Genomic DNA, 27,067 nt, shown 5'->3' with positions numbered 1-27,067 from the left:
TCAGGGACTGATGGGGATAGGTGGTTCAATCATCTTTCTTCTCTGGCATCAGGAAGAGATTGAACCCTGCGGTGTGTCAGGATCCTGCGGGTTAAAATATAAGGACTGGCCCTTTAATTAGAATGCTGGGATTTGTAGCTCCGCCCCCTAGGGAGGAGTACACACACACACACACACACACACACACACACACACACACACACAGAGCTAGGTGGAGCCAGAGAGCCCCGAGGGAAGGTGCAAGGACCTGCCCTCCCATATATGACCCGCCTACTAGGTAATGACCAATAAAGGCAGCTTTGTGCAACGTGTGTCCAGGCCTTGATCTGCTCCCATGCAATGTGATTAGTGCCCCTAGCCAAGCACTGAGTGAGATCCACCGGCCAGTAAGCTCCCAGGACACAGTCCCAGCATGCTCTGTGGCAGTCGCAGTGCATTTTGCTTCTACCGAACCTGGGGACTTTGCACAGCCCCATGCCTGGTGCCCACAAGCTACCAGACCAGCTACCTGCATTTTGAACCCACCCAGGGCTAGCCACCCTGGCGTTAATGTAGTGCCCAGGAGCATTAGCAGGACACAGCTGAGCTATTTGTACATGTAACTTCATCACCTACACAGACAGCTCTTCAGCTTTGCCTGCCGACCGCCCCATCGGCGAGACCAAAGCCTGGGTTCTCAGGCAGCCTGGTTTGCCCGGAGGAGATGGTGTTTATAACCAGCCATCCCATCTCTAGCGTATTCCTTGCCAGCTTACAGCTAGCACCTCCTTTATCACCCTCCCCAAGGAGATCACATTCCATGCGTCTCCCCTCGTGCTGAGACTAGCCATCTTCTGTGCAAAAAGAATTCTAATCTCCCCATCCTGCTCTGCACAATTAACTCAACTCCCTCCACTCGTTTCCTACAGAGGTTTCATTAAAATTCATTGTTCGCCTCTCCAATTATTTGCTCTGTCCCCCGGATAACCCCTCTGTTTTTTCCCTCTGACGCTGGCTCGTGCAGTGTTGACTTGCCAACCAGTAGCCCAGGAGACCAGTCTGCTTTCCTGTTGACAGTGAAGTATGCAAAGCAAGATAGCACTGCAACAACGCAGGCAAGTTTGTGGCACCCCAGGATTCCCTTGGCGGGAGCTGCGGGGGCGGGGGGGAGAGGGAGAGAAATAATGTGAAACGAAGCAGCTGAAACAACAAGACCTGGTTGACTTTCCTTTGAGTTCCCTGGCGCTTGGCAGCTGTTGTTTCAGCAGGTGATAATTAAAGCCAGGAATGAGCTTGGATGTTGTCTGGGTTGAGACTGAGTTCAATTGTGCCTCCTCTCCCCAAGCCCACACTTTGCCAGCCTGGTAGGAAATGTAACGAACTCGCCCTCTGGACTGGTGGCTGGGGCTGTGGGCAGTCGTGCATTAAGAGGCCAGGACTGATGATGGCTCTGGGGCAGGCATGGGAGACCTGCGCTGAAGCTGTGCAGACTGGGGGATCTCCTACATGTACCTGAACCTGGTAGGACAGCTTTGGGCTGTGCATGAAAGGGTCACTGGTAGGGTGACCAGATGTCCTGATTTTTTAGGGACAGTCCCGATTTTTGGGTTTTTTTCTTATATAGGCTCCTATTACCCCCCCCCCCTCCATCCCCATCCTGATTTTTCACATTTGCTGTCTGGTCACCTTAGTGACCGGCCACTCATGGGCTTCCCATGTGCTAGTCTCTGAAGCAGCGCTGGTACCCTTTTCATCTAAGTGCCCATCTATGTGCCTCGTTCATGGGACAGCTTAGTTATTATTACATGCTATACGCTCCTGCCAGTGCTGTGTGACACATCCCACAGATGGGGCACCCATCACCATAGCATCTAATCATCAGCTGGTGACATTAATGGGTCTGGGACCCCCGTAACGAACCTGGGATGGAAGGGGGGAACATACGGTCTAACTGTGAGAGGAACAAATGCCTGGAAACCAGCCAACTGATTCCATCTTCATTGTGCCCATCAGCTTTCTCAAAGGCTGCATGCATCTACCTGGACTGGGACTCAGGAGACCTGCCTTCTATTTCTGGCTCTCCCAGTGATCTTGGGTGACTCACTTCTCTCTGTACCTCTCTTCCCCCTCCAACCCTTGGTCAGTCTTGTCCAGTTACACTGTAAGCTCCTTGGGGCAGGGCCTGTCTCTCTCTAGGGTTGCATAGTGCCTGGTATGCCGATCTCTGTCAGAGGCTCTAGGCACTACCATAAACACACACGATAAATAATTCCCCAGGGGGCAGCTCCCCAAGCAGTAGCCAATGCCATATTGTGGGCAGGGTGGAAGTAGACTCTGAAATGTTTTCCACGCTGATGTCTAATCTCGTTCTGAGCAGATTCTGACAACATGGTGGTAAAAGCCCATGTGTCCTGCCTATACGACAGCTTCTGCTGCTACCACCAGGGTGAATTATGGGTAATGTTTTTGCCACTGCAGACAAGGTCTTTGTGAGCAATGGCAGCAGCCTGTTTCCGCAAGGACTTTGCCAGGCAATTTCATTGTTAGACAAATGTATTGAGATTGCCGGGTCTGGACCATCCGTAATGCTCACCATTGTTGTTAAAGCCCATACGGGCCATGATTTCCAATGTGACTAGTGACTTCTGGATTGGGCAACCTTAAACACAGCTGATTTTCAGAGGACAGGTGCTCAGCAATTTCTGAAAATTGCACATAGAGGCCCCTCCAAAGTCATACATCACTTTTGAAAATTCTGGCCAGCGCTGTTAATTCAAGCTCTAGTCCTAGACTGCCCTGCTGCTGTCTCCCTTGCTCACTTTCTTTCCCTTGCAGGTATCGTTTGCAGTGTCATACACACATCGCCCTGGAACGTCTCCACGAGACACAGATGTGAGCAGTAATCATTTGCACATGCTGCTCCATGGGCCACAGGTCATCCAGCTGCTGGAAAGTGTCTGGAGGAGACAGAGAGGCTGTTCTGGGGCATGAAGGGAATGATGGATGTGGAACGACTTGGGCAGCTGCATGTGTTCAACCTTCAAGAAATAAAAAAGGAGGCTGCCATGACACCCAATTAGGACACCAAATGAGAGTCCACAGGGATCTGGGTTGGACTCCATGATAAGCAATGAGGGAAAACCAGGAACCCAAAAACGCAGTAGTTTCACTATAAGAGGAGCCCTTAGCCTCCAGAATAGCATATGGAATGATGACTCACGTGTGCACAGGACTCCTGTATGCTAATGAGTCAGTGCAGGTTGGATTTGTATCCATCTGTTCACCCAGTGCGCAGATGTATAGATTTTAAGGCCAGAACAGGGACCGTTCTACCATGCGGCCTGACCGCCTGAAGCATGGGTGTTCAGCCTAAGCAGGTGAAGGTGTGATTGCCTTCTCTTCTGAGTTCTGGAAAGCATGACAACTTCTTTCTTTGACAGATAGCACTTGCCATCCTGGGTTCTTTGGCAGCCTTGTACGCCTTGCTGAAGACCAGCAGCTGGGTGCGGAGGTCTAGACTTCAGAATATAAGCTTTATAGTAAGGAAGAGATTGTAAATGTTGGATATGTGCCCGTACGCTGCATATTGCTGCCTTCTGAACATTGCCAGAATGTGGTGATACCCCAACATTGAGACTGCAAATATACTTAATAGTGTCTCCCCAATTCCCAACTGGCCTATTGCAATTCCCTGTCTCATGGTCTTCCTCCATCCCTACTTGCTAGATTTTAAGAGCCCAACTATTCTGTCATTAGGAAGCAGGATCACACCCATGTCCTTGGTCAACTCTTCCAGCTTCCTATCTAGGTCTGAATCCAGTTCAAAGAGGCCTCTACTTTCTGACTCCTTCCCTGCTCCACTGATTTTGTTCTATCCAGACTCCATGAGCTGAGGTCGATCTACTGTGCTTCCCCTCCCCACACTGTGTACATCCGTTTCTGGTCTGCTCCACACCGTTTCCATGCAACTCTCTGGGGTTTGGAGGGGTTACTCTTTCCTGTGGTTTCCCCCTCTCCTCGTTCTAACCAGTCCCTGCCTTGTTTTTGCCCTCTGTAAATTGGGAATATCAACACCAGCCCCAAATAGAGACGGAGGTTTCAGTCATTAATGTCTGTAAAGTGTCTGAGATCCTTGGCTAGAAAGCACTAGAGAGAGGTGAAATTCCTCCCTATTACTTTGGGACAAAGGCATCCGCATTAACTCTCCACATGGCCATTATACAGCTGCATTAGCGTCACTGATCCAGCAGCTTCTGCGATGATGTCATTAAGCCATCTGAAAACTGCTCTGCTACTGCTAGTGATTAGGAGTTTCAGATACACAGTGGGGGAACTGCTTGATCTAACACACGTTTCCCTACTGGAGGGACTGATTGCTACGTTTAGGACCACACTCATCCCTGGCGAAAGCCGGCGCAGCTCCTGCTGGAGTCAGTGGGGGCTCGGCCCGTTGACATCCATGGTGGAATTGGCCCATGGTCTGTAAAGCTCTCTGGGATCCTTCCGGATGTAAAAAGGATTCCAAGTTCCAGCAGTTGACCCCAAGGGCAGAGTTAACCCGACACATATAACAAAGGTTTTCCTCCTCCCAATATTTGTCCATTTCCTTTTTCCTCCCCCCAGATTTTAGTCAAGTTCTTTGCCTTCTTTGCCGGGGCCCTAGCTAATGCCTTCTTCGTGGTTGCCCTTGGGACGGGGATTTATTGGCTCATTGCTTTCAAGGTGAGCCATGTTTCTTTATGCTTTTTGCCTGGTTCTTTCCTGAGCTGTTCTGGACTGCTAGGTCCCTAGCTCAGCGGTTCTCAAGCTGCCAGTCAGGACCCCAAAGTGGGTTGCAACCCAATTTGAATGGGGTCACCAGGGCTGGCTTAGACTTGCTGGGGCCTGGGCCAAAGCCCAAGCCCCACCACCTGGGGCTCCAGGTTTGGCCGTCCCACTGGGGCAGTGAGACTTGTGTGAGCTCAGGCTTTGGTCCCACCTCCTGGGATCATGTAGTAGTTTGTGTTGTCAGAAAGGGGTCATGCTGCAATGAAGTTTGAGACCCCCTGCTTGGCCTCCTGGCTTAGTTCTGGGGTTCACAGGGATCAGGCTGACTTGGTGCTTGACAGGGCTGCCTGGGGGGGCGTGCAATTTGCCCCAGGCTCTGCACGGGCCCCTACAATAATATAGTATTCTATAGTATTGCAACTTTTTTTATAGAAGGAGACCCCAACATTGCTTTGCCCCAGGCCCCCTGCATCCTCTGGGCAGCCCTGTTGCTTGATAGATCTGGTGTCAAGTCACACTTGAAATATTCAGAGTCTGAATTTTTTATATGCCGGGGATGGGGAGAGTCTGTGCCAAAGCACAGGATCAAGCCCAGCCAGATTGCTGAGGGTTGAAGAAGGGTCAGAATAAAGAGACGATGGGACGTCTCATTCCTTCAGGGAGATCAATGGGACTGTGGAAAGGTTCCCCGCAGCAGTGATGGAAGCCTGGTTGCCTGGGCTATTAAAGACCTGACAGACAAAGCACTGGGAAATCTACACGGTGGGCTAGAGCAGCAGTTCTCTGCTGGTGGGTGAAGTGTGACCCCAGATTTTCTCAGCCTTGATCTGTAGGAAATGACAAGATTTTTTTCTCCTCCAGTCTAAATTCATTTAATCCCTCCCCAGGGTCAGCAGTCTTCAGCGGTTGAGGTTATGGTGCCCCCGGCAGGCAGTCAAATTGAAACCAACTTTATTATCTACTTGTCCTGTGCTTTTGTGTTAAAGGTAAGCAGGAGGGCATGCAGGGCAGAGAAGCGTGGGGGATGGGGAGGAGAGGGCAGAACTGGCTGCTGTGGGGCAGGGGTCGGCCTAAGAGGGTGGGAAAGCCTGTCCCAAAGAGTTTAAAAACCCACCTAAGAGTAGATCAGAAACCAAAACCCTGGAGGAAAATGCCATTTTCTTTGCAGTTCCAGCCTGTCTGAAACCCACAGTCCTGGAAACAGCCTCTTCTCAGGAGCTCTCACAGGGTCTCATAGCTTAGCTGTAAGTTAGCTGTGGCCTTTGGCTTGGGATTCTGGGCAGCTCCCGGGGTTCCTTTGCTAAAGCCGGGGCCAGCTCAGACAGGCGATCAGCCCTGCAGCCACAGAGCTTCGCAGCTCCAGTGACTTGAGCTTTGGTGCATGGGTCACTGCATGCTGAGCTCCATCCCCAGACACCCTCCCACAGCACTGTAGTAGTTACCTGCCTAGTCTGTGCTGCCTGCACCTCTCTCTGCCCTAGGGACTGCCTCTCCTTCCTGAGCAGTTTGGGGCAGGAGGGGAGAAGGCCGCCCCACCCCCCCAAAAATGGCTTCACTGAGGGACCCCAGGTTTGGCTGAGCTGGCTCTGGCTAGAGTGAGACTGCTGGCTGTGTGGTAATGAGCTAAACCTTTCTGGCTGCTCATATTTCAGGCTGTGGACGTGCTTCATCTCCTGATCACCCAGGTGACAATCTCCATCTTCCTGATAGACTGGGAAAAGCCAAAGGAGAAACCAGCATTTAAAGCACCGGCAGGTCAATTCAACCTTTCCCTCTCTGTGCCCTCTATGTTTATAAACCACCCTGTCATAGAGCAGCCCTGACTAGAGCTACCTCCTGCCGCGGGCCATGGCACGAATTAGGGTTGCCAACTTGCTGACCAAACAAAACTGAACACCCTTGCCCCGCCCCGTCTCCAAGGCCCCGCCCCTTTCACTCCATCCCCCCTCCCTCTGTCACTCGCTCTCCCCCACCCTCACTCACTTGCTCATTTTCACCAAGCTGGGGAGGGTCCCTTTTCCACTGGGTGCTCAGTTGAAAACCTGCCTCCGTTTCTGTCCTATGGAGTCCGTGGAAATAGTCCATACAGTCTTTCTTTATGCAAATGGTCCTTGTGGGATTAATTATGATAGAAGAAAGCCCCATGCACATAACAAGTCCCAACACCATAATAAGCCGAGCAATACACCAACTACAGCGCCCGGGCTCCGCCCAGCATCCCTGGCACCCCTCACGGTGCCCTGGCTCTGAGAGCTGGCAGTCATCTCTCTCTCTGCCACAGCCTTCAGCCTTCTCGGGCCTTGGCTCCTGGGCTCAGGATGGACAGCTGGCTAACCACTCCACTGGCTTCCTGATAATTTCCCCTCCTTTCAGAGGGGGCCTGCAGAGAGTTCAAGGCTGCTTTCCCCAGAGACCTCCTGCAGTCCCCTGACCTTTCCTGGCTGATTCTCACCAGGACTTCCCCTCTGATTCCCCTGCTCCTTTATAACACCCCAGGTGCTGCCCCACACTCTAAACTGACCAAATTGGGAGCATCTGTTCTGGTGCAGGGGCTTGCACAGGGACCAGCCACCCTGTGACACACCCTGATGTGCCTCGGTCCCTGCTGCACGCATGTGCACCCACAGAGCTTTAGCCCTGCACATGTGCCATTTCCACTTCTCTTCTGAGAATTCAGAGCTCAAGGATTTTATAAAACGTCAGCGTTGCAGAAATGTCAATGGAATGTTCATTGGCTCCTCTTCACTTAGCATGCAGGGGAGGACAACATGGTCCAGTGAGACTGGGGGGCAGGGGGTAAGGACTCCTGGGTTCTATTCCTGACTGGCTGGGTGACTCACTGTGCAGCCTCAGTGAAGTCACTCAGGGTGTGTCTACACTGCAGTCAGAGGTACGGCTGCAGCACGTATGGACAGATCCGAGCGTGATCTGATTGAAATAGCTCCAATAACAATAATTTTGAAGCTGCGGCATCACAGATTGGCAGCGTGGGCTGTCCAAGCCCACCTGGACCCCAGGTATGTGCTCAACAGCTTGCCTGTGCCTCTGCAGCTTCACTGCTAGCGTTACTCCAGCTAGCTAGATCAAAGCCAGCTACACCTGATTGTAGTGTGGACGTCCCCTTAGGGTCAGATTTTCAGAAATTGCTTTGGGGTTACCTCCATTTTTAGATGCTTGAGTGAAATCTTGACCCTACCCAAGTCAATGGGAGTTTTGCCATTGACTTCAATAGACAGGATTTCACCCACCATGCTTAGCTGCACTCAGCATTGCAATGTTGAAATCTCATTTTCTAAAGAGATTAAGGAGCCTGGTTCCTCTGTGGGGCTGTGCAGTCCTGATTGCAGCAATGACTAAATACTTTTTAATATCTGGACATAAAGGATTTAGAAGCACAATCCCACTGATTTGTGCCTAAGTGATTTGGGGGCTTCTGAAAATCCCCCCCCTCCCCGAGGTGTTGAAAGTCAAACACCCAGAAAGAGAGGCCCTTTTTGGAAAAACATCATGATAATCCCTGCTGTACAACACAGAGCTGCATTGCTGCTAACTTGGCTAATTAGTGTTTATAAAGCACTTCCAGATCCTCTGCGCTTCTGGGAAATCAGTGGCAGCTTGGCAGGCGGCTATTTTGGGAGCCAGCTCACCTCTGATAGTAATGATTTCATATCGAGAGCGGTAAATTAATGGAAGTGAGGCTCAGGGAAACCCAACTGTGTGGAGCTTTGTGTCCTAGGAGCCCGTGCCAGTTTTTAAAATAAAGCAAATTGAAATCAGTGTGGTGTTTTCCCCTTAGGAGGGCAGAGGGCCATTTCCTCTGTGAGTATTTGGAGAACTTTCCTGATAGCCAATGAGTGGAATGAGATTCAGACTCATAGGAAATTGAATCCATCGCTTCAGCTGTTCGCAGTGTTACTGCTCCTGGAGGTATGTGGGAGGTGGGGATAAGGACACCTGGAGGAAGTAGTAACCTCTGGGATCTGGCATCGACCCATCCATAGTCCTGGTGCTCTCTGCGGATATAATTCTGGACGTGACACCGTGAAAAAGCACTGCCACCATTCTGCAGCTCTGATCATGGAGGGGAAATAGACTGGGCTTGTTTGAGGTTTCTGCTGAGCTTTGGGCAAGGGTTCAGTGAGGATGAGACATGTTTTGTATTTTAATCCCAACCAGTCTGAGCATCTGTAATGATGCGGAAAGGGTACAGCATCTCGGTGACTGGCCCTCTGTGGAATGAGATGGGCTTGCAGTTATAGCATTCAGCCACCAGATGTCTCTGTGTGCTGTGGAGAAAGTGATTCAGCCAGGTTATGGTCACTAGAGAAGAAAGGAAACAAAGCCAGAATTTAGGCTTGTGGAAGCCTGGTTAATTGTGTCTGTTGTATATGGTCGTTTATTAAATACCTCCTTTTAAGGACTGTGAGTTTATATAGCATGGTACTCTGCATATGGACCGTTCAGAGCCTGGCAGAATTTGGGAAGTGAGAGAAGAATCCCATTTCTTTTCTGGAAGCAATCTCTACCTTTGCACCTCCAATTTCGTGCCTCTGCAACGACTTGTATTTGTGCACCCAAACAGCATTTGCACTTGCAAATTGGGCAGTTAATTATGCACCCCATTTGCTCGGAGCAATGTGAGAGTTTTTATATGTGGGGAAAAAAATGGTGGGCATGAAATTGTGGGCACTGATTTAGAGACTGGTTGAAAATTTGGTCCCAAGAGTTTAGAAAGCAGGAACCTTTCTATGCCCTGTCCATCACCCTGGGACCTGAACCTTATGTGCTGGAGACTTTTGCAGAAGGGTCAGGAATTCAGGGAACAGTCCAGGTTTACTGTAACCTTCCAGGATATGCCACAGTCAGTTGTTGTTTATTCGTGCCTTGCAGCCCCTAAAGAACTCATCTCACATAAGGGTTCTGATTTACTTCACCTGTTTTTATTCCAGGTTGTGGGCTTGAAGAACATCACATCACGAGACCTGAACGTGGATCTGCACCCTGGCACTGACGCATACCTGGCTGCCTGGAGCCCAATCCTTAGATTTGGGATTGCTGCTTCTCTCTGGCTGGCCCTGGGGATTGCACAGGTTACTCTGCCTGTCGTGTTGGTAAAGTGCTCTGGGGAAATTTAAGGAGTGAAAGGAGCCAAGAGCACTCAGGATCGGGCCTCTTTTGAGATGAGGGGAGGCTCAGCCAGATATCAAAGTTCTCCTAAGGGTGTGGGTTTAATATCCACCTAGGCATCTCAAAGATGGGCAGAAGAGTTTAGCATTTCATCTGTAGGATGGTACCTTTCACTCCTCCACTATGGCACAAACGATGGAGATTAGAGAAGGAAAAGAACTATTGGGTCATCAGCCAATCTAGCATTCATGCCTGAAACCCTGGAATGTCCATCAGCCCTGGCTTTGAACCTATGTGCTTGTGTGGGACTTGAACTTGTGGCCTGGGGGCAAGTGTGTTACCCCTGTGGGCCACGATGAAGGACAAAAATGAGTGCTCCCAAAAAGTTGGGCAGAAGGGAGGAAAGGAAACTTTGTGTTGCCTTGCTTCCTGGGATGTGTTACATGAAATGTCTGCTAAGTCACGACGGCACAGCTGTGTGTTGCTGTTTCTGCAGGTGGCGTTTTTCACAGGCATCTACGAGCAGTTTGTGGAGGACAAGATTCATCAGTTCATAGATCTCTGTTCCATGAGCAACGTGAGTCTTGCCCTGGGTTAGCGAAAGATCACGTGCACTGAGCCAGTCCCTGCATTAAAGTCAATGGAGCTGCACCAAATTACACCAACTGAACATTTAAAGGGGCGCTGTTAAGGTTAAATTATATTGTAAAATGATGTTGTTTCTTTGTCTCCCTAATAACACCCTCGTTAACTAAAACAGAGGACCTCTAAAATTCTAATTTAGATTCTAATTTACCCGACTAGGAAAGGGCTTGATTTCCAGCCAGGCTCCCCTGGGTTGTGCACACAAAATCTGGGCATGCACCACTCTGTGCACACAAACCTTACATTTGCACACCTTGCAACCCGCACCGTGCACACACATTGGGCAGTTAGGCCTGCGGCTGCAGGTGTGCACACTCAGTGGTGTGCATGTGAATTTCACGCTGGCACAAAGCAGAGGCCAGTTGACAGCTGGGGCCTAAAGGGCTGGGGACAGTGCAGGGTGAAGACTCCCATCCACCCGGTACTTTATACAATGTATCAGCTTTCTTCTTGACCCGTCAATATGCTTCCTCCCTGTGCTGGTGACATGGCTAGGAATCCACTCTGCATTTTCATTCACTCTTGGATTTGCCATGCGCCCAGAAAGCCTTTTTGGTTTCTTTATGCTAATGGTCCATGAAAACGAGCGATTCGGAACAGGTCTGAGGTCGAGGAGGAAATGAGTGAGTAACTCGCTCTCCTTCCATTCGCTGCCACAATTCCCCTTGCTCCGGGTTGACTTGCTACCGTGAGTAGCTGCCCTGCGTGTAAAAGCATTGGATGTAACCCAAGTCTACTCTACAGATTGCCAGCAGCTCAGAGTGCTCACCGCAGATGATGTGTGTTTGGAGGGAGCAGGGGGGCATCATGAAGCATAGGAGTCTGGTGCACACTGCACATTTCTAGGCTTGACCTCCAGAAACGTAATGAGCCTCTCATCCTCCATGTCCTATTCTCCATCCCTGCAGGTGTCTGTGTTCATCCTGATGCACGGATGCTACGGCTTCTATGTCCATGGGCGGAGCGTGCATGGCCATGCGGATGTGGGCATGGATGCCATGCATGCCTGCCTCAGGAAAGAGGAGGTAATCCAGCCTCCTTGTTCGGTCTTACTTTCTAGTCACTCCTTCTTGAGCCTGCTGGTCTGTGCATCTGGAGGGCTGCCATCCTCATGGGGGCCAGTGCAGGGTTTACCATAAGGCACAGGAGGAGGCAGTACTTGCCTCGTTTATTTTTTCTTTAATGCAGAAGCCTTTTCTCTTTGCCTTTAGTGGTGGGTGGCGTAATCCTTGTGTACAGAATCTGGAATTACTCTGTAGAGAACCGTGTGATCTTGGGACATACGGCCCTATGGAGATGCCAGCCAATATTATTGCCTTTCCCTGGTTACACTTAAGTTGTCTCCCTTGGCAGGAGAACCTGTGCCCTCTAAGAGGCCTGGAGGCCAACTCTGACATTCAGACCTTCGAGGTGCTTCTCACGGACAGAGCCAGGCAGCTGTATGACAAGATAACGCAGCCCTTGATGGAGGTATTTTCCCCTTTGCTGGGCTACCTAGACTCCTTACTGCTGTCTTTGTCATGCTTTTCTTTACACGGATTGGTTTTCAATTCTCCGCTCTCAAGATTTCTCAGACAGGAGCAGAAGAAACCTGAACTTTCTGTGAGTGTTATCGCCAGATCCGTTGTGCAGGCTGGTGTTGGAAAAAAATCAGAACCCTTTCCAATATAGTCACACCTTTCAAAAAAAAAGATGATGATAAATCCAGCCCTTCCTTAACGATGATGCTAGAGAATAGCTGGAGGAGCCTGGAACCCTAACTGTGTCTCTGGCTGTCAAATGGATTTTACCTTCTTACTGCTCTTCATCTCTCCTGAACTCCCTGCTCCAAGAGCAGGTCTGGTGCAACCCATTAGGTGACCTTGACGGTCACCTAGGGTGCTAGCATTTGGGAGGCGGCATTTCGGGTCCTTCGGCGGTGACCGTGGTGGCCGGATCTTCGGTCAGCCTGGTCGTTGTTGGCATTTAGGTGGAGGGAGCTGGGGCAGATGGGTGAGGGGAGGGCCGCCAGCAGCAAATAAGGTGGGGGGGCGGCACGCAGGGAAACTCCCCGCCCCAGCTCAGCTCTGCTCCACCTCCTCCCCTGAGCACACTGCCCCACTCTGCTTCTCTCCCTCCCAGGCTTGCGGCGCCAAACAGCTGATTGGCGCCTAAGCCTGGGAGGTGGGAGAAGTGGAGCAGCGGCGGCGTGCTTGGGGAGAAGGTGGAGCAGAAGTGAGCTGGGGCAGGGAGCTGCCACACAACTCCCCGGCCGGGGGGAGCTGCCGCGGTTGTGGAGGAAGCTGCCACGGGGGGGGGGGGCGCCTTAGGGCAGAGGGGAGGCAGAGAGCTGCCGCAGGGCTCAGGAATCGGGGGGCGCAAGGTGGAAGTTTCGCCTAGGGCACAAAATGTCTTTGCACCCACCCTGTCCAGGAGACACCTTACTAGTGAACAGGGCACAATTGTCGAGGCAAAACTGGAGATGGTCTAAATCTAAACCCTTTGTAACACACCACTGCATCGGTGACTGTCATATGTTCCTTATGACTGGTCTCTTCTACACAACTATTGTGATATCAAATTGATTTCAATGGAAGTTAGAAGCCTAAATACCTTTGAGGATCTGGGCCTTATTGCTTTAATCCAAGTGGTGTAGGGTCTTGTGATTTTGGTGCTGGAGGTCCTGGATTTGTCCATGGTTCATTACAGCCAGACCCAAACACAGATGAACTTCCTGGGTGGATGCTGGAATCCAAACCATGGTTCAGATCAGAATTTTGCACCTGACCCATCTCTCTGCAACGATCTGAACCAATGTCCCATAGCCAAATCTATCCATTCCAAACTCTACAGTGCTGTGGAGGGATAGCTCAGTGGTTTGAGCATTGGCCTGCTAAACCTAGGGTTGTGAGTTCAATCCTTGAAGGGGGCACTTAGGGATCTGGGGCAAAAATCTGTCTGCGGATTGGTCCTGCTTTGAGCAGGGGGTTGGACTAGATGAGCTCCCCTGGTCCCTTCCAACACTGATATTCTATGATATATTCTATGGAACCCCAAATGAGGCAAGTGTCACTGATGCCATGCTCCATTACACACTGGAAAGTCTGGACAGATAAGTTCTTGCCCAAGTCAAGTTCAGATGCTCAAAACCACTAAAATTTGGCCGGCTGAGCTGTGAGGTTTGTGTTCATTTGAATTCAAATCAAATGAGCAAATACAATTTCTCAAACTTATGTGATCCCAATTGGATGAGTTTTGCACAGCTCCACCTGTCACCAGCATCACTCAATCTCACCTGAGTTGAAGTGCACGTTTGCAAGTCCCTTTGATTTCATTTGTTTAAGGACTACAGGCTGCCCAGCTGTTTGTAACTACATCTTGGCATATGTGGTTCATAATTGAAAACTCCCCAGTTGTGGGTCTCTGCCATGCAAAGCAAAGGCTCCAAAGCAGCAGGTGAAAATTGAGCCAATATCCCTGCTGCCAAAGTGAAAATTTGAATGAAAACAAATTATTTTTCCTCAGAAGCAGAGAGCTGGGCTCGCTGGGCTCCCTGGGCTCCCGCCGTGCGCTGAAAGTGCTTCTGGGAACTTTCTTTGCAGGGCCCGAGAGGCGAGAGAGTCAGGGTCAACTTACATGAGCAAAGACTAAGGAGTTATTACACCTTGAATCGATTTCTCAGCTCGTTCCTTGAACACGTGAGTCTATTGTTTGCCTTTTCCAAAGGTCTGGTTGTGTCCACCCTAAGATTTTTGTGGGAACTAGTGGTTGGAGCAAGAGACTGGGAACTGGGACTCCTGGATTCATTTAGTCTCTGTCACTGACTCACTGTGTGACCTTAGGTAAGTTGCTGCTCCTCTCTGTGCATCAGTTTCCCCAGTTGTAAAATGAGGGTGATCGTCCCTTTCTCGCTGGGGAGTTCTGAGGCTTAACTGATATTCATGAAGGGCTTTGAGATTATCCAATGAACGGCACTTTAGGAGAGCAAAAAATATTATAGGTGCTGTGGACACCAGGCATAGCACCAGATCTGATGTCTAATACCAAGGCCAGCAGGTTGCTCATCCCCAACAAGGGTGGAGTTGGAGATCACGTCCGATTTAGGTCCCAGTGCCCAAAGAGCTGGGGTGGGGGTTGGTTAAATGGCTCCAGGCTGGGCCTACCTCTCCAAAAACCTATTGCTCAGCTGACCCCGCCCCCCCGGCAGTCTATGAAGTCAGTCACACGCAGCAGATCAGGGGGTGCAGCCACTAGATTTGTAGTGGCTGCACCCAAATCTGATCAAATCTGCAGTTCAGGGGCCAAATCCCACCCTCAACTATGCCCCCCACTGCAGCCCGCGTGCATGGCATGCATAGACCTGACAGTAGGATCTGCCCCTGTATACTTTGTACACACTAACTCCAAACACGTTGGAGTGCCCATTTGCTAGCACCCTGCTGCCTTCCCTGTAGATGGTTCCTAATCCCAGTCACCATTGGAATGAAAAAAAATCCTGATATCTACCCAGAACCACTACTTCCCGAACGGGGGAAGGAGGATGCTGTCAGGGATCAGGCATTGACCAGGAGTTCTGAGGTTCAGTTCCCAGATTTGTCATGGACTCCCTCTGTGACCTTGGCCAAGTCCCTTAGGCCAGATCCTCCAAGGCTCCTAACACCCCTTGATTTCAAAGGCAGTTAGGAGCCTGAATACCTTTGATCAGTGGTCCCAGTTGCCCACCTGTAAATGGGGTGAATGCTTCCATTGTCCTGTGAAGAGAGACTGTAACCTATCGGGGGGGCAGAATTGTTTCTCTTGCTGTGTGTTTGCATATACAGTGCCTAGCATAATGGAACCCTGCTCTCTGGGGTCTCTGTGCACTATCGCAGAGAAGATGGTGAGCTCTGAGCTAGATGGACCATTGATCTGACCCAGAATGGCTATTCTTATGTTCTTCTCTCTCGCCCACTGAGCTATTTGGACACCATGGTGAGGCTGCCATGTGCATCAATACTTCTCCTAACCCCACTGACAGCACCATCATTTCTCCCCCAGGCATACAGAGATATGGACTACGTCGTGAAGGACAAGTTCTTCCTGGAGCGTTTTATGGACATGGAGTTCCAGGAGCCGGTAGACATGTCCATTCTGTAGCTCACTGAGCTTTTCTTGGGAGCTTATTTACTCAGATGTGAATCCTCCTGGTTCTCTAATTGCTGGCAGTCATCAGCAAGGTGTGACTGCAGGCTGGGACGCTCGGGGGTTAGCTGCTCCGTACAAACGGGAAATGTCCTGATTTCATCACCTAGGCCTTGCAGTCACTCATGCCGTTCAGTCACTGCATTTTGTGCTGCTACTGGGATCCATCACATGCTGATTCAGGTAGTGCTGGCCCTGGGTGGAGATGGGGTGCCAGATCTCCACCTGTTGGGAAGGGATGGGCAGAGCCTGCCCCATTGTAAACTTCAAATGTCTGTTCCCAAGTGGAGGGATGATATTGGCTCCTAAGATCTCCAAGACCTCACTGCCCAGGATCACTCAGCTCCCCCTTCCTCCTGCTGCTGCCAGGTCTGAGCATGGCTCATTGTATTGGACTGAGTCCTCTGCTCTCTACCAGCTGTATCTGAGAGGTAGGACTTGAGCCCTGCAAGGGTACAGGGGGCCTTTAAACCTTCCTGCTGACAGAGGGGCTGGGCTCTCTTGGTAGGATTCTGCTCCCTTTGTGCAGTGCTGGAGGCCGCTGTCGCTGACTCAGCCACCTGCCCTATCTTCCATGCATGAGGCCGTGACCCCCAGCTACACCTGAGGGCTGCCCTGCTTGAGCAGGACCTGCCCCAGCTGCCAATGGGTGCAGACACAGCAGGAGCATTTGTAAAATTCTCACCTCCTGCTGGAATCAGTGCTGCCCTGGCAGGAGCTGGGGCTCCTGTTCCATTGAGACAAGAGGGGGCAGGCTCCCTGCACTAGCCGAGGGGAAGGAGAGCCCTGGACCGTGCCAAGCCTATGTGCTCCCCACCCTGCTCCACCTTCCTTTAACCCCTGGATGCACCCAGGAAAAATCAAAGTATTCGCTGGTACAGAAGGAGCAGCACGATGCGGCAGATTCAGCACGGCACTGTTGCTAGGGCTGGGATCATGCTTCAGGCTCTGTGTACAGGGCCATGCACGTGCTGCCCTCCACAGAAGCTGAACAGAATTATCTTCAGCAGAGTTTAACGGCTCTACCGTGGTGTATCATGCACCCGCCTGTGGGCACGATGTCCGTCGTCCTAAATATTGCTCTAAGCAGCTTCTTCCTGCCCCCAGATGCCAGCGCCTTATTCAGCAGGACTCTCTTCTATAACAATGAGCTGGCATTGCTTGTCTTCGACAACCTGCTCTTCTCGGTCGTCGACCTGGGAACGCAGGATTTCCTGCTGGCCGCAATCATCACCTTTATTGTGCAGAAGGTACAGCCAGTGGCAGGCGCTAATGTCAAGTGCAAGGTTTTCTGCAGTGAGTAGGTGTCCAAATGCTGCCCTCATTTGCAAATAGGCTAATCACATGCACTAGCACAGCTAATGATTTGCCTGCACAGTTATCCAGCCAGTGTTGGCAATCAAGATAATTACATCACGGGCATTTATGCACCTCCATTTTTTGACCCATCTCTAAAAGTGGCTCGGAAACCCTTCCCAATTAACCCCCCCTCCACTATTGCTGTGTATCCCCTGCTTAGCTGAGTTCAGCCACGCTGAGTGGTCAGAATCGCTTTACACTGGGAATCGATGGCAAAACATAGCTTCTGATCAGATAGTTCATTTCCGTGAGGGCTGCTGTGTAACAGCATCTTTCAAAGTGCTTAGTCTGCCTGTAAAAGCAGCAGAGAGTCCTGTGGTACCTTATAGACTAACAGACGTGGGTGAATCTTTCATGGGTGAATACCCACTTCGTCGGATGCATGTCTGCCTGTGGGGGTTTTGTGGTGCTGCCAGGGCAGGTTCTGGTTCACGCTCTGTTCTGCTTTCAGTTGGTGAAGATGCTGCGGCATGCACTTGGTAGGAGAAATCTGGCGGCAAAAACACTGGTGGAGAAGCAGTTTCTGATCTAGAGGTGAATAGGAAGCTGTGGCTACTTACCCCACTCTTCCCAGAGCCACCATCAAAGCAAGAATGCCGGGACCCTACAACTAATTTGAGAAGTGAGGACTTTGCAGCCTTGACCCTTCTCAGTCCTTGGCCTGTGCAGGGAGACCAGAGAGAGCACTGCAGTTTTCCACTTTAGCTACTATAGATAAAGCTCTGGGCCTCCTACCAGCCCAGGAAATGTTCAGCCCTACAGTTATTATTTCTCATTTTAAGTTGTTTCCCAGGCGTATTTTGATTTCACAGCCGAAGGATTCCTTTCTGCTGAACAAACCCTGCTCTATTAATTTAGCCATCAGGATGAGACACCCACACCCATGGGATTTTTGTTGCTTGTATATTTTTAATTGGGAGACAAAAGGTCATCCTCTGATGCTGACCCTGGTTTTATGGAGCAGCTTTGTTTGTTTCTTAATGGGAAGAAGAAAATATCTGAAAGGAACAAGAGAATGGTAATCCATGTGCTGTCTCCTCAGTGCATCCGAGCTGCACAGTTCTCTGGTGGGTTCTGCTTAGCTTGGGCAATGGATGCAATCTGCAGGGTAACTCCAATGTAATTTACAAGCAGGGCTCAGTGGGGTCTGATATACCGCAGGACAGACCACCTCACACATCCTCTTTCCCCCCCAGTTCAAACACCAGCTCAGTCCTTTCCCTCACTAGGCATGAATCTTATGCAGAATGTAATTTATTGACCTCCAGTGGAGGTAAATGACAGGCAGATGTGTCTCCAGCATCATCCTGGGCTTTTCTATTCCTTTCATTTGTATTCTCCGTAGCTCTGTTTCTTTAAACAAAGAGGGGCAGCTGCATTACACAGAGCAGCTATGTTACGCAGCCTGTATTCCTCCAGGGCAGGATTGAGGCTAAAGCCAGGGCTTTGATTTCACTTCAGACTGCGGTTGTCTTTGGGATCCACCTGGAGAGCATGCTCTGATTCCAGGGTTGGAGCGAGCCTTGGGATTCACAGCCAAAATGCAGGAGTTTCAGCTGGTTTTGCACTGACAGCGTGGATTCCAGTGCCAACCCATTAACAGGCCCAAGTTTGGAGGGGGACAGTCTGGCACACTTAAAATTAAGCACAGGCTTAGGTGTTTTCCTGAATAGGGACACTTTCCTACACCAGAGCCAAACTTATGAAGGAAACAGCCCATCCCAGAGCAACATGGGCTGTGATGCAAGCGTTGTCTGTTTATAGGACAAAGAGAACTGGAAGAGTGACCAAGTGCTGAAATTGGCAGTGACTCCCAGGGCTACAGCAAACAGCCTCCTGCAAATGATCCATGCTTGTTTCACTCTGTTTTGGTTTGAATGTATGATTTATTGTGTTTGCTGCTGAGAACATTTATTTCTTAAATCAACCACATGTTGGGTTTAAGCCTGTTGTAAATTTCTCTGAATCAGTGACTACATTTAATAAAAAATACGAAAAACAGCCACCTCACTGATGGTCTCAAAACAGCACCACCATTTCACAGGTACAGAATGAGACAGTCCCCAATTTGTGAAGATCACATCAACAGAGTAAAAGCTCAGCAGGTCTCCACATTAGAGATCTTAGTCTACACAGGGACATCCAGGAAAATTAATCTGAATTAACTAAAGGGGTGAATCTGGAGCGGATTAGTTAAACTGCATTAAATCCCTTTGTGGATTCTGTTGTTCAGATTTAAAGTGGCCTGAATGCAATTTAATTTAATTCACTGTGGCAGTGAAGTCAGCTACACCACATTGAGGCCTTGCTAATTCTGAATGAGTGTGTTCATACAGGGGTTTAGTGAGGTATAACTAATTCACTTCAAGTTCACCTCTTTAGTTAATTCAGATTAATTTTCCTGGATGGCCCTGTGTAGACAACCCTAGGCTCCTGAAGGAGTAAACCATCAGCAGTCTGCTCACCTCATTCAAATGACTTGATTTCATAATATGACCCCAAAGTTTTCCTCTCAAGGTTGCTTTATTCCTTCCAACAGTCATTCTAGGGAGAACCCATTAATTACAGAACCATGCTCCAGGGCTGTGCACATCTGTCACCTTCCAGCCAAGCATGTGAAAGCCCCTCAGAAACTCCTTAGATGTAAATATGGTGGATCCTGTTCTTAAGCATCCATCTTGCCCCATGCATTGTATAGGGAGCCTAAGTGCCTTCCATTTTACACATAGGGAAATGGAGACAGACAGGAGTGGTGGTGTGCTCAAGGCCATCCAGTGAGTCAGTGGCAGAGCTGGGGATCAAGCCCAGGTCTCCTCAATCCCATTCTGATGCTTTCTATTGCTAATGTGGTCTAAACAAGCAAATAACATTCAGTAAATAAATGGGCTGGTCTGTAGCTTCATGTCCCCCATCTGCTTCCAGGGAGATTGGCAACATTTTAAAACAAAACAGGTTTAAAACAAACGTAAGGAAGTATATCTACACCCAATGCATAGCAATCTGTGGAACTTGTTGCCATGGGTGATGGATATAATAGGCCAGGGAAGGCTAAGCCTCTCCTAACCCAGGTGTGGCCCTGCCCATGCTCCACCTTGAGACCACACCCTCACTCCCCCTCACCACCTGAAGCCAGTGGCCCAGGGCTTGGGAGCAGCTGGGGCGGGCTAGTGGGCCGGTGCTAAGGGTGGCTCATACAAGGCTCCTTTGGCTGTGTGGGGACTCTGGTGTGCAAGGAGGGGAGAAGGGGTGGGGTAGGGGTAGGGACAGAAGGGGTGGGGCCAGAAGACTAGCTCCCCGTGGTGGGGGGGTTCATGCTCCACCCATGTTTGTTGCTATGGGATGTTATGAAGACTGGGTTAAAAAAAAAAACTAGATAAGTTGATGGAGGATAGGTCCATCAATGGCTGTTAGTCAAGATCATCGGGGACACGACCCCATGATCCAGGTGTCCTTAAGCCTCTGATTGCCAGAAGCTGGGACTGGGTGATGGCTCATGCAATAATTGTCCTGTTCTGTTAATTCCCTCTGAAGCATCTGGCACTGGCCACGGTCACAAGACAGGATACTGGGTTAGATGGACCATTGGTCTGACCCAGCGTGGCCATTCTGATGTACTCCATAAAGCGGAGCAGCTGTGCAGAGCGACACCCCAGTCAGAATTCCTACTTCCATTTGCTCGGGAAGCCCATTGCACCACACAGCGCTGTACCCAGGATAACAGGTTTCATAAGATGCATAAACCCCTCAGCTGGCTGAGTCTGGCTCTCACATGATGAAAAAGCTGTTTGGCCACAACTAACAAAGCAGGGGAAAACAAATATCTGTCCAGCAACTGTAGAAAGGGGACTTCCCATTATAGACGGACACACACAGAACTCAGCACAGGAGGCTAATGCAGTGACTGGCAGGAGATAGTCACAGCACTTAACACCCCTCTGGAGGTTGCTCAGATGTCACAGTGATGGGCACAGCCTGCCCTGCTTTTCATCCACGAATCTCAAAGCAGGAAAGCATTATCCCTGTTTTACAGATGGGGAAACTGAGGCACAGAGTAGGGCTGCGACTTGGCTGAGGTCACTCAGCAAACCAGTGACAGAGCCAGGAATAGAAACCAGGTCTCCTGAGTCCTAGTCTAGTGCTCTAGCCACTTGACCACACTGGTGCCTTGGGCATCACCTATCCTGCCACCAATGCTCAGGGGCCCCTCCCAAGTGACTGAGTTCTGAAAGGGGCTCCTAAGAATGCGCTAGCCCTCTTGCAAATTAAGCCCTCTGATTGGTTGTGTTGCCTGCATCCTGGGACTGAACAACCAATCAGAGCTGCTGCAAACAGAGCTCTCGCTCTTCCCGCCCCGCCCCCCCCCCCCCCCAGCTCAAATAGCAGCTGTTCTCACTTGGCAGGGTGGGGGTGCTGAAGGGAACAGCATGAAGTTTATTCTGGGGCAGGGGTCTCATGCTTCAGACAATGCTCAGCTTGGGTGAAGGTGCCTAACTAATGACAATGGGGATTTATTACCAGGGAGGACATATTAAAAGAGGGAAAAGTAGCGCTAAACTTCAGCACAGTAACAGCAATGAAATGCCACTGATGCAGACATGCAGCCAGCCCAGTACAAATGGCCCAGTACCTTGTGAGAGCCCAAACCCTACTGCATTGACGGGGAAGATTGGACAAAGCGGGTCAGCAGCGCACATCAGGCTGGCCAAGTTGAAGCCCTGCACCCTTCTTACCACTATCCTGAGAGTTGTAATCCCTGGATCCTGGGGAGCGTATTTGCCATGCAGCATGCAGGAGACTCCACCTTTCTCTGGGTGGTTCCCAAGCTAATTGGGCAGGGGCGTGGTCTAAGATCCTATATAATGCAGGCCCCTGTTAGCAGGCAGGGGAGCTGTCTCATGCTACTCTTGCCAACTAAGGTAAAGTGGAGGGTGACTCTAACCTGTTTTCCTTATATACTAGTTAAGTCTTTTGGCGTGTTAAAGGGTCCTAGCTGTTGTGTACAGTCAACTCTTACCAATCCTGGAGCCTACGGGCTAGCACAGGGATCGGCAACCTTTGGCATGTGGCTCGCCAGGGTAAGCACCCTGCTGGGAGGGGCTGGTTTGTTTACCTGCTGGGAAGCAGTGCAGGCTGAGGGATGTGCTGACTGCCGCTTCCCGCCGCTGCCCCCATTGGCCTACAACAGTGAACCACAGCCAGTGGGAGCCGCGATCGGCCAAACCTGCCAACGCGGCAGGTAAACAAACTGGCCCGGCCCGGCGTGCCAAAGGTTGCTGATCCCTGGGCTAGCACATGATACAAGCTGTATTTTACTTCATCCCAAATGACTTAGTAGCTGAGGGCTGTCCCAAGGTGCTGTGAGAGTAGCAATGTTCCAGTCAGGAAAATGGCATGATGTGAGCTCTCTCAGGCTTGGCAAGGCATTGGAGCACAGATCTCCCTTGAGGAGATTAGCCCCGGCCCTGCCTCTTCTGGCTAAGGCCACACCACTGCTCTCCTCCCACCCAAAACCTGGGGAGAAGCTAAGAGTTTGGCCCCTTCCCCCCCCGTGGCACTGGCAACGGGGGCTGAGAGCTTGGTCAGGGGCATGAGGAAGGGGCTGAGTGCTCGGCCTTGGCTGGGGCCGTGGCAGAAGCCCTGGCTGGAGATCTGAGCCTGGATCCCCTCCCCAGCTCCACCCCTTGCCCTGTGACTGGGCTCCCCCTTCCGTTTTACCCTGTATAAAGCTTATGCAGGGTAAACTCATAAATCGTTCACCCTCTATAACACTGAGAGAGAGAGAGATGCACAGCTGTTTCCTCCCCCAGGTATTAATACATACTCTGGGTCAATTAATAAGTAAACAGTGATTTTATTAAATACAGAAAGTAGGATTTAAGCGGTTCCAAGTAGTAACAGACAGAACAAAGTAAGTCACCAAGCAAAATAAAATAAAATGTGCAAATCTATGTCTAAATCAACCTGAATACAGATAATCTCACTCTCAGAGATGCTTCAGTAAGTTTTTTTTACCTCAGACTGGACACCTTCTAGGCCTGGGCACAATTCTTTCACATGGTACAGCTCTTGTTCCAGCTCTGATGGTAGCTAGGGGGTTCTTCATGATGGCTCTTCTCCTCTTTGTTCTGTTCCACCCCTTTAAATATCTTTTGCATAAGGCGGGAATCCTTTGTCCCTCTCTGGGGTCCCACCACCACCTCCTCAATGGAAAGACACCAGGTTAAAGATGGAGTCCAGTTCAAGTAACATGATCGCATGTCACTGCAAGACTTCATTGCCCACTTGCCAGCACGCACACATACTGGCAAACTTGCAGGTAAAACACACCCATCTGCAGACAAGTGCCCTGGTTAATGGGAGTCAAGATTCTAAACCACCATTAATGGCCCACACTTTGCATAATTACAGTAGGCCCTCACAGTTATATTTCATATTTGACATGCATCTGAGGAAGTGGGTATTCACCCACGAAAGCTCATGCTCCAAAACGTCTGTTAGTCTATAAGGTGCCACAGGATTCTTTGCTGCTTTCATATTTCTAGTTTCAGATGCAAGAGTGGTACGTTTATACAAATAGGATGATCATGCTCAGTAGATTATAAGCTTTGTAATGATTCCTTACAAGGGGGTTTTATATAGGCGAACACCTAGTGAGGTTATTGGACTGAGAAAACCATAGGACGTGGCCTGTTGCCTATGAGGGTAACAACTCTATCATTTATTTAGCACTTTTTCTTGTCAAAACACCTTCTGAACACTAATTAACCTTCCCAACACCTCTGTGAGGCAGGTAGCAATAGCATTATCCTTGTAGCTAAGGGTTCACTAGCAGTGTCCATTGCACTTGTTATTCTTCCCCTCGCTGTGGTATCTGAGCACGTTAGCTAGCTCAAAACGACTGCTGACATCCGTGGAGCCTGGATTTCACCCCGCCACATGGGAGGCTATCAAATCACAGAGCTCGAGAGACCTCTCTGAGCCCACATCCATGTGTATCCCTGGCTTCCAGTCCTGTGTTCTGCACGCTTGATTGTACCTGGCGCTAGAAGATATTTAAGCTGCTCGAGGACCCAAGTTAAGTCAAATGCCATTGGTGTGTGTAGGCAGGCCGTTCCTCTTGCAGGCTCCTCTCTTTTTCTCAGTGTGTTGCTTCATTGTTGTATTGAAGTATTGCCCAGAGGCCCACATTGAAGGCTGTGTGGTCTAGTGGGAAGGGCACTGGACTGGGAGCCAGGAGACTGAGCTCCTGTTCCCAGCTCTGCTGCTGACTTGCTAGATGACTTTGAGCAAAGCATGTCCTCTGTGCCTCAGTTTCCCTCCCACACTGTGTCTGTCTGTCTACTTAGATTGTAAAATCCTTAGGGCATGCATTCTCTTACTATGTGTACGTACAGCACCTTGCACAGTGGGCCCAGATCCTGATTGGGGGGCCCTCTAGGCGATACTGTAATACAAACCGTAAATAATCAGGCTTGTGCTAAGCTCATACAAACTGATACCTAAATATAGCTACGCTCAGTATACAGCACACAACACTGAGAATTTTGTGACTGTGGCACAGGTAAAATCAGGATTAATCTCCCTCTGTTATCTGAGTTATTTTGCAATTACTGTACCATAAAACCGTTGATCAGGGAAGCCTATAAAATAAATGGCCAGTTTAATTGCAGTGTACAGATTCACAGTGTGACTGCTGCTGGAGCGGCCCACCACTGGGCTCTGCCGTGAGCTGGTTCTGTGGGAAACGAATTTAAAACCTGACACTCCAAAACCAGCCGAAGACCAAACAAAGACAAAGGGTCAGATGCTCTGGGAAAGGAAGAGCTGTTCACAGGGCAGCAGAATCCTTTAGCACTGCATGGAACTCCCCTGTGTCATAAATGCTGGAGCAGGAGTGCACAGCAGAGGAGTGCAGGACCATGCTGAGGTCTTTTTAAGTGCTCTGACTCCTGAGCACCCTGTAGGCTGTTTCAGACTAGCTGCACAAAAGGGAGAGTGGTGATTCAGAGAGAGAAGGGGATAATTCCATACAGATGCATCGTGTTCAGTTTAGATACAGTGTACCCTGCCCTGCCAGAAAAGGTGTTAAACTGAGTGTGCTGACAGTATCTGCTAGGTCAAGATCCCCCTCGGACTCTGGAAAATTAGAGGTAGTTGGTAAATTCCAATTTGAGATCCTGATTCAGGAAAGTACTTACGCACAATGCTTAAATCTACCCCTTTACATTGACTTCTGTGGGAATTAAGCACGTGCTGAAAGTTAAGCAAGGTCCTGAACTGGGGCTGAGGAGCCATTTTCTGTTGACCCCCATTTGCCTCTCGTTTCAATTTTACTTCCTGCCGTAAAGTCTAACGTTGCTGTGTGCTGTTAAACAGCTGAGGCAGCTTCCCCAGTGGCAGCACCTCTCCCCTGGAGGACGGGAAGATCCCGAAGCATAGTCTAGATATCAGTTTAAGGCCCCCGTTGTACAAGATGCTTCCTGCATGCAAGCCCAGCTCAGTGGGACTCAGCAGAGGCACTGGCAGTTCCTTGTAAGCTGCAAGTGCCCCTATCATCTGAACAGAAGCTGCCTTGCTTTGAATGTGCAGAGGAAATTAATTAATTACATTTGGCAGAAGCCAAAGCCCCTGAGCAAAGAGCTTCATGGTGTGTGGCCAGGAGCAGAAGCTACCACCTGCCCTATTGTGCTGACCAGGTCTGAACAATGTACAGGGTGGGGCTGGGGGGGGAGCTTGGCTCTTTTCCTTTTCAGCATGGGTATTTATGCGGCATTTGCTCTTCCTTATCTCCTCAGGCTGTGCCTGCAACTTGTTTTCATGCGGCTAGACATGGAGGCTCTCCGGCGCTGCTGCTGTCTTTCCTGAAGTGCGGCGGTAACGTTTGATCCTCAGGCAGGTGGCGATGCAGGTAATGAATGTGACGCTCACACTAACACTACTGCCAGAGACAAGCACTTGCAATGCGCTGCAGCCATGATAAACGCTATTTCAGACTATGGAAGGACAGCAGGAGCACTAGGAGGCCCTCCTCACCGCAAGGGAGAGCAGGCAGAATGTACGGTGAATAGGTCTGGCCAAGCGCTTTGCTTGTTACAAATCCAACCGAGGCCTGCTCTGCCTAGCCCTGAGCCCTTGCAGGAGTGCCAGTGATGCGGTAGATCTTTCTGACAACTGTCCTGGCCTGGCCTCCTAGATTTTATCTCTCCCAGCCAATCACAGATCTTTGCCAGGTGACCCTCTTTAGCAGAAGCAGAAGAATTGCTGTTGCCACGATGATCCATTGAACTGTCCTCTTCTCTAATATAAGTTAAATATGCCTGAAATATGAGTGCGGATGTTGCTAAATGCTGCATGATGATTGTGTCAATAGCCTATCGATCCCTCAGCTCTGGGCTTGAGATCTTGCCACCCTAAGCACTTAATGCAAATGCAGTAGCTCATAGTGTTAGGAACTATAGAGACGAAGCACCATGGAGTGAATAGGGGCAGCCCTGAATGCAGAGAACTGTAGCACGTGAACCGGCCATTCAGATACTTGACTGGCCCCATAGCCTCTCATGGTTGTGTTAGGAACAAGCTCAGTTCGGCAAGCAAGCCTGTTGCAGCAAAAGGATGCTCTGCTGCTGTATGCAGTATTGTATCAGAGCCCTAGTGGTTTCTAAAGATCCCTGGAGGAGGAGGAAGGTGCAGTATATAAGACAGAATGAGTCCGCATTGCTCTCCTCTAGCATGCTTCTCTAAGCTGTACCCTGGTAACTGGTAAAGCCAGATGTAAAAGTCTAATTGTTATTGGTCCCAACTAATAGCCGTGTTGCATGCTATGATAAGGGAGGAAGCGTCAAAGCTGTGCAGAGTGCATGCGACAGAGATGCGCGAGCAAGGGGGCAGGTCACAGAGAAGCCATGGAATAGGGCGGAAACTTTCCTTCTCCTGAGTTTTGCTTACCTGGCTGCTCCCAGCGGCAAATGAACAGCCAGCGTCTCCAACGCTGCCGAGTGCTTAATTTGTGCATGCAGCCGGGCAAGTGGCG

The 27,067-nt window shown here is 50.1% G+C and overlaps 1 protein-coding gene across 6 annotated transcripts in view; it reads left to right on the top strand.

Annotated features, from left to right (window-relative positions):
• The window catches only part of LOC115660414 (meckelin-like), a 37,923-nt gene extending 18,918 nt beyond the window's left edge, over positions 1–19,005 (top strand). For 4 of the 6 annotated variants that reach the window (XM_030581837.1, XM_030581835.1, XM_030581841.1 and 1 more), the window contains 15 exons: positions 1,004–1,094; positions 2,815–2,871; positions 3,420–3,518; positions 4,603–4,701; positions 5,634–5,732; positions 6,399–6,501; positions 8,543–8,673; positions 9,696–9,836; positions 10,370–10,450; positions 11,427–11,543; positions 11,872–11,988; positions 14,100–14,195; positions 15,535–15,632; positions 16,781–16,928; positions 17,489–19,005. In XM_030581837.1, the coding sequence (XP_030437697.1) occupies positions 1,004–1,094; positions 2,815–2,871; positions 3,420–3,518; positions 4,603–4,701; positions 5,634–5,732; positions 6,399–6,501; positions 8,543–8,673; positions 9,696–9,836; positions 10,370–10,450; positions 11,427–11,543; positions 11,872–11,988; positions 14,100–14,195; positions 15,535–15,632; positions 16,781–16,928; positions 17,489–17,569 (1,558 nt within the window). In that variant the 3' untranslated portion in view covers positions 17,570–19,005. Of the gene's footprint in view, positions 1–1,003; positions 1,095–2,814; positions 2,872–3,419; positions 3,519–4,602; positions 4,702–5,633; positions 5,733–6,398; positions 6,502–8,542; positions 8,674–9,695; positions 9,837–10,369; positions 10,451–11,426; positions 11,544–11,871; positions 11,989–14,099; positions 14,196–15,534; positions 15,633–16,780; positions 16,975–17,488 lie in introns of all 6 variants that reach the window. The other 2 variants (XM_030581836.1, XM_030581838.1) reach the window with 2 other exon arrangements.
• Positions 19,006–27,067: the final 8,062 nt, after the last annotated feature.

Source organism: Gopherus evgoodei, chromosome 12 (assembly GCF_007399415.2).
Source record: "Gopherus evgoodei ecotype Sinaloan lineage chromosome 12, rGopEvg1_v1.p, whole genome shotgun sequence".
Classification (NCBI taxonomy): domain Eukaryota; kingdom Metazoa; phylum Chordata; order Testudines; family Testudinidae; genus Gopherus; species Gopherus evgoodei.
The sequence above is the reverse complement of the archived record's forward strand: the minus strand, read 5'-3'. Positions and strand labels throughout refer to the sequence as shown.